Consider the following 7,067-nt stretch of genomic DNA (forward strand, 5'->3'; position numbering starts at 1 on the left):
CACTCTAAATTGTCCCTAGGTGTGAGTGTGAATGTTTGTTCATCTCTGTGTGCCCTGTGATTGGCTGGCAACCGGTTCAGGGTGTCCCCCGCCTCTTGCCCGAAGACGGCTGGGATAGGCTCCAGCATCCCCCCGTGACCCTTGTGAGGATAAAGCAGATTGAAATGGATGGATGGATGGATGAATGTTTTTCCATTCATTCAATTCAAAACACAACTTGTTCGAACACAGGTACAGGTTCTGCGATGGAGGTACACCCTCTAGAGGAGAAATATGGTATTCACTCAAATTATGTGAGGAAATAATTTGGAAATAAAATCATGAAACAAATCGTAATCTATCCATGATTTACTGTATGCGAAACAGAACTTTTCCATATGCAATTTCCTGGGCGCATATGTGATATCTGCTCTTTTTGTCTGTGAGGCCAGGCTGTTTTGGTACGACTTGTGATACAGTCAAATACTGAATCAAGGCTCTTTTCTCTGTTAGAATTGGCAGGAGAAATGTTTGCAGTCTGTCAGCATTTGTTTGGATGTGCATCAGACTGACTTTAACTGCCAGGAATTTCGACCACTTTAGGATACATGCGGTATGAAACTACACTCATATCTATTTTGCTGCTGTTCCATGCATGAGATCTGATCTATATGGAACCATAGTGCGCATAAAATTCTTGCAGTGTTAGGCAGCTTTAAATCTAACAAGCCCCTGACACAAATCATTGACCGTTTGGAGATTTCAAATGATGACATTTACACGGTGTTAGGAACCTACAAAACAAAACTGCACTATTCATATTGATGTGTCCACCATGAAGATGGTTGAATGTGAATTTTATTAATTTAATATACATTATATGCTATACACCCTTTGTACAAAGCGAATATTTCTACTTTACATGAACATGTACTACAACGATAATGAATCATGGCTACTGCAAGTACAGACCACATTACAATCTGCCGTTCATCACACATTTAAATAATCATGTGTTTATATCATAACTTAGAGCAAACCAATGAGGACTATCGCGCGTGTCCTCCATCTGAATTGTATTATGTGTGATATGAAATTAAGAAGCAACTTTTCCAACATATACAACATCTCTTGAGGAGGAATCAACTGTTACTATAGGTTGACGTAGTTAATAAATGCGTACTCATAAGAAATTATTAAGAAATCATATGACCAGTGTACATTTTACCAACACATCAATGAATTTCGGCTGCAGGTTGAGCCTGTTTTCCTCTAGCTACACTGAATTGCTTTTTGAGGTATATAAAAAAAGAAGTTCTCATGAGAACAGACTTGTTAATTACAAACATATCATCCTGTGCAATCATACACAATGTGAAACAGAACGGTTGGTATGTTCGTTAAAAATACCACCGCTTATGAGCCCATCATCTTTGTCATACGGCTGTTCATATTTAGAGACTAATTTCTTCTTCTTCCCGAAAGTAGAAAAGGTGTTATAGACATCCAGGTCCCCTCGAGGCGCAAGCTTGAGTGTGCTGTAGCCAGATGTGGTGCCGGGAATGTACACGTTGTGCTGATAGTCTGTTGCCTCAGAGGGAATATACACATTGCGTTGGTAGTCTGGTACCTCAGACTGAGGTTGCGTATGCTTTGGAGTCCAAGTGAAGTTTGGATTGGTTTTGTCTTGAAGAGGCATCTTGCAATCTATAAAAATGGGTATGGAGGATGACAACTGCATGATGAGACCCAAATCTGTACTTAACAAAAACCGACTTGAGAATTGAAACTCACCACTGATACGGTTTCCCCAGGTCCAGTATTGTGGTGCCACAGAGCAGAAATATTCATCAGCGTCATATTGATGTGGACGTGATAATGTGCCTTCCATATTTCCAGAACTGTATCTGAAGACATAAAATTACAACAGTGGTATCAATTCATACATCTGCATGCAGTACACGTTGACATACTGTAGGTATCACAGTTTTTTTTACAGTCACCTTTTGTATGATGAATTCCGTTGATTCTTGGTCCAAGTCCAGTCCTTGCTGGAATACTTGAGCTGCATGGTTGAAACACATCAAATTCAAATCAATAACTTGCTCAAGTACAGCAAATGTCTTTTCTGCTTGACTGGTGTGCCCTTTTCTCTTTCGTTTATATTGACATTCAATAGCTCAACGGGTCCGTTCATGATTGAAAAAGACAAGAAAACAGCTAAAACCCCACGGGGAGCCCCATTTTCATGCCCAGCGCAAGTCTAGCGCAAAGCGCGGTCTCACTGTGCTCGCGGGTGCAGTTATCTTTCTTTTGGGGTTTTCCGACACTCGGTGGAATTCGGCAAAATGGGACGTTTGTGCCATTGTGGGATGGCACGTAGCCAACACCCAGCCAATCGTAGTGGTCTCAGTGTGACATTATGGAAAAAAAAAATCGCTGGAGTTCGTGGATGACACTGGTAAGTGCATTTACACAGTCAAACTGCAAGATTTCCCTTTGCGGATGATATTGTCGGCCGCGCGTGTCGCATGGGTAATTGGAGCATGCCTTGCACCCACGACTGTTCGTCGATGTGCACCAGCCTCCACAGTAGTTGTGCCTCGTAGTCTGGTGTGTGCTGCCAAATATGATACGTCATTCAGTCTTGCCCGGCACAAAAAACGATTTTACGCAGAGCGCGTGAGAGGCTGTCCACCGAAATAGGGCCCAGGGTGTTATGTTGCTTCCAAGCATACATTTTTCAAAGCCTTTATAATAGTTATGATAATAGTCGTTATTAATTTTGTGGCTGTATGCACGACTCGAAATATGTAAATTAGGATTTTATAATAATCTGCTCTGCAACAAAGTCAGGGGGAAAGAATCATTTCACAGGTTTGAGATCATCATAAAGTAATGAGGGATAAATGGATTTGGTGTGAAGTATCACACTACTCGGGGCGCATGAAATGACTAATGGAAAGGATAATGAATGCGGTTGCAAATTTCGCGGTGCACAGCTAATCAGGCACTGCTTGTTTTTTTGTTTTTGTTTTTTTACATCCTACTGATGACATTTATACAAATTTATTCAATATATTCTGTATATATTTTAACCTTGGAGAACCCAAGAAGCCTTTTCTTCTTTGGAAAATAATGAATTTTACATTAAATGACTGCTATACAGTATATTTGCTAAACACCAAAATATATGTTTTGTCAAATATTTAATGATTTAATCCTAATTTAGGATTAGGGCCAAATTTCACCCTTTGGGATTTAAGAATAGCATTTGAGTAGCAGAATTTATAGGGGTCAAATTTGACCCCGTGGCTTCTCCAGGGTTAAGATCCACAGAAGGATTCAGATTAATGTGTGAATTAGAAGGTATTTTTCCTGTCCCACTTTATTTTAGTTTATTAAACTGAGTCATACTGTACTTTTATAATGTCGCAGTTGTCGCAATGTCGATATTTGCCTGCTGAAAAAAAACTTCCCCGTGACTCATGACCAACTGCTTTAGATATGCATTATGTATAAGATTCACACAAGATTGTAAAATATACTACAACCGCTAATTATGTTCATTCGCTATGCAATATTTACTTTTACAGAGATTATATGAGACGCGTTTAACAAAATGTTTGTTGGAGTTTACAGTACAGTCCAGCGACACAGCATAAAACCGAGAGCTTTCATTTTTCTATTCCACCGCAGTCTTTTTGCATAGGCCCCGCCCATTAACATAACTGAACAGGATGAGCCGTACAGAAAATGGAATTAATGCCTGCGTGGAAGCAACACTCAGAGTGATGCAGTGCGGGTCATTCTACACAACAGAGCAACACGGATATTTGGTTTCATGCGACATATTTGTGTTACCTCCTTTTGAGTTGAAGTTCTGTTGTTGGCCAGCTCATTACGGTCCAGCGTGCTCCAACCAGATGTCAGGTAGTCCGTACTTTTGGCATTATTCTGTCGAACAGACAACACCGGACTGCAGGGTTTGAGGAACATGAAGTCGCTTTTTGAGAATTCGGGCGTCAGACACATCTTGTAGCAATAAGCTTGCGGGAGGGCAGCGTTGCCGCTCGCCTCCGTGCAACCCGCCGACTCCGTTGACATTCTGATGTTCAAATTGGACTTTTTGAAGATGTCAGCGGCGCCGGGTGTGACCGAGCGACGACAGCAGCAGCACGTGTTCGTGGCGGACGGGAAGTCGGAGTCTTTGTCGGGCACTCTGTCCTTCAGCCTCCTCACAGTAACAATGACGATGATCGCCACGAGAAATGTTAAGGAGATTGCCCCGAGAGACACGATTAAGTAGAGGCTAAAGTTGGAGCTGTGATGGGGGCTCAGTGACAGGTCACCCGAATCGGGCTGAGATTCTGGCAGGCTGTCAACCACTGACAGAATGATGGAAACTGTGGCCGAGAGGGGGAGTTGGCCATTGTCCTTCACCAGAATGACCAATCTGTGCCTCGTGGGGTCTTTCTCCACTAATTGTCGTATTGTCCTAATTTCCCCCGTGTATAAAGCCACGCTGAACAAACTCGGGTCGGTCGCTTGGAGCATTTGGTAGAAGAGGCGAGAGTTCTGACCGGCGTCTGCATCCACCGCTCGGATTTTGGTGATCAGGTAGCCAGCATCCACGGATCTCGGCACCGCTTCAGTCGGGGGCGTCCCGTTTTGAGAAAGAGGTGACACCACGACGGGCGCGTTATCGTTTTGATCCAAAATAAAGATCGTCACAGTAACGTTGCCGATTAAAGGCGGGAATCCGGCATCTTGAGCTTGCGCTGTGATTTGAAAGTTTTTTAGCTGCTCGTGGTCAAAGGACCTGAGGGCGTAAATATTCCCGTTATCTGAATTGATCGAGACATAGGTGGAGGCAGGCATCCCTTGAACGTCAACCTCTATGATAGAATAAGAGAGGTAAGCATTTTGGCCGTCGTCTGGGTCATGTGCTGTCACAGAGCAGATGGAGGCCCCTGGCGCATTATTCTCAGTCAAGTATACGGTGTAAGCGGGTTGCTTGAACACGGGCGCGTTATCATTCACGTCAGACACTTGGACCGCAATCGTTTTCCTCGTAAATAAAGGCGGGGAACCCATATCTCTTGCGGTGATTGTAATGTTATACTCCGCTACCGTTTCCCTGTCCAAAAAATCACTCGTCACTAACGTGTAGTAGTTTTTAAAAGAGGAATGCAGCTGGAAGGGGATCATATTTGGGATCTCACAGTCCACGTTGCCGTTTTCTCCAGAGTCCTTGTCCGTGACACTGATGACGGCGATGACGGTGCCCGGGGGCGCGTCCTCATGCACAGGTGAAGACACGGACGTCAGAATGACCTCTGGGAGGTTGTCGTTCCGATCCAAGACGTTCACCAACACTTTGCAGTGGACCGCCACAGCGGAAGGACCTTTGTCCTTCGCCTGGATGTAAATTTCATGCATCCTTGTTTTTTCATAATCGATTAACCCCTTGACTTTGATTTCCCCCGTGCGCGGGTCCACGCTGAAAAGCTGTCTCACTTTGATGGGTGCGTGTCCGCTGAAAGAATACCTTATGTCTGCGTTGGTGCCCTCGTCTAAGTCGGACGCGTTTAGTTTGATGACAACCGCACCGTTCGGTGCGTTTTCTGCCAGTCTTACTCGATAAAAAGATTGGTCGAACACTGGCGCGTTATCGTTGGCATCGAGAACGGTGATGTCAATTTGCGCAGTTCCGGACTTTTCCGGTGAACCTCCATCCACCGCGGTCAGAACCATCTGATGCGCGCTCTGCTGCTCCCGGTCCAAAGGGTTTTGGAGGACCAGTTCGGCGAATTTACTGCCGTCACTTCTTGTCTGGATGTCCAAAGTGAAATGCTCATTGACGCTCAGCAAATAAGTGCGCAACGAATTGGAACCCACGTCCAAATCTTGCGCGCTCTCAAGTGGGAAGCGGGACCCCGGCGATGCAGATTCCGATATGTCCAGATTAAATTCGGTCCACGGGAAACTCGGGGAGTTGTCATTTACATCCAGGATTTCGACCTCAACTCTGTACAGCTCCAAGGGGCTTTCGATGACCACTTGCAAATGGAACGAGCACGCCGAACTCTGCTCGCACAGTTCTTCGCGATCGAGCCTCTCGTTTACAAATAAAACTCCATTTTCTAAATTCACCTCCACGTACTGTCTCCTGGTACCGGAAACGATGCGGAATCTTCGCGCTGAGAGTTTATTCAAATCCAAACCCAAGTCCTCTGCTATGTTTCCCACAAACGCACCGTGTTCCAGCTCCTCTGGGATGGAGTAGCGGATCTGTCCACATGCCGAGTCCAGCAAACCGACCATCAACGCAAAACAAAGTATGGAGCGTTTGCCGCGCACCATTCGTCTCTTCACCCCTTCTGTGTCCATTTGGAGGCTGTCTCTCAACTCCCATCAAAACTGGACACTCCCGACAGAAGCCAAATTGCGCGCAAAAAGCAGTTTGGAGGGCAGACGACAACATCAACAACGAAAAAAACTTGACATTGGTGGAACTGATGCTGCTCCGGTCTGCCTGAGAGAAAGCAGAAAGGAAAGGGGAGGGGGGGGGCGTGTCTCGCAAGTGGGCTATCACTGATTAACGTGTGTGCGCGCGCACGCGCCGTCGTATCATTGGCCCTACTGTTTCAATTGGAGGCAAAACGACATCTGCTTGGATAATCTGCACTGCCGACTAGCCCGATCCAATTCATGTCACCATTCAGGTTATAAAAGCAATACAGTAATCCCTCGTATATCGCAGTTAATGGGGACCCAAACCACCCGCCATAACCGAAAATCCGTGAAGTAGCGACCAATTAACATATACATTAAAAAAAGATTGCCCCACGTGGGCCTTTGCGCTCGAGCAGAGCGCACTAACACACACACATACACACAGGACATATCCCACTGCGTAGGGCAGACGTGTTTTTATGATTAGTCAATTAAGGATGATTAGACAAGAATGGAAGATACCTGCTTTTGCTCTTATCAGCGTCCTCTTTCTCTCTCTCAGCCACACACACACACACACACACACACACACACACACACACACACACACACACACACACACACACACA

The 7,067-nt window shown here is 45.1% G+C and overlaps 1 protein-coding gene across 1 annotated transcript; it reads right to left on the minus strand.

Moving 5' to 3' along the window:
* Window positions 1-819: 819 nt before the first annotated feature.
* On the minus strand, window positions 820-6,695 carry LOC127588637 (protocadherin beta-15-like). The gene is made up of 4 exons (XM_052047435.1): window positions 3,844-6,695; window positions 1,983-2,044; window positions 1,774-1,886; window positions 820-1,686 (listed from the first exon to the last, which is right to left on the minus strand). Exons 1-4 carry the CDS (start codon window positions 6,370-6,372, stop codon window positions 1,343-1,345), a joined length of 3,048 nt encoding a protein of 1,015 aa, XP_051903395.1. The 5' UTR covers window positions 6,373-6,695; the 3' UTR covers window positions 820-1,342.
* Between the last annotated feature and the right edge of the window lie 372 nt (window positions 6,696-7,067).

Source organism: Hippocampus zosterae, chromosome 16 (assembly GCF_025434085.1).
Source record: "Hippocampus zosterae strain Florida chromosome 16, ASM2543408v3, whole genome shotgun sequence".
Lineage (NCBI taxonomy): Eukaryota > Metazoa > Chordata > Actinopteri > Syngnathiformes > Syngnathidae > Hippocampus > Hippocampus zosterae.

Excerpts from the sequence above, each read along its gene's own strand:
- LOC127588637 (XM_052047435.1), bottom strand. The coding sequence starts at position 6,372 with ATGGACACAGAAGGGGTGAAGAGACGAATGGTGCGCGGCAAACGCTCC. Across the intron at positions 1,887-1,982 it reads CGGAATTCATCATACAAAAG|ATACAGTTCTGGAAATATGG; the intron begins GTGACTGTAAAA and ends TTATGTCTTCAG. Across the intron at positions 1,687-1,773 it reads CTGGGGAAACCGTATCAGTG|ATTGCAAGATGCCTCTTCAA; the intron begins GTGAGTTTCAAT and ends CCATTTTTATAG.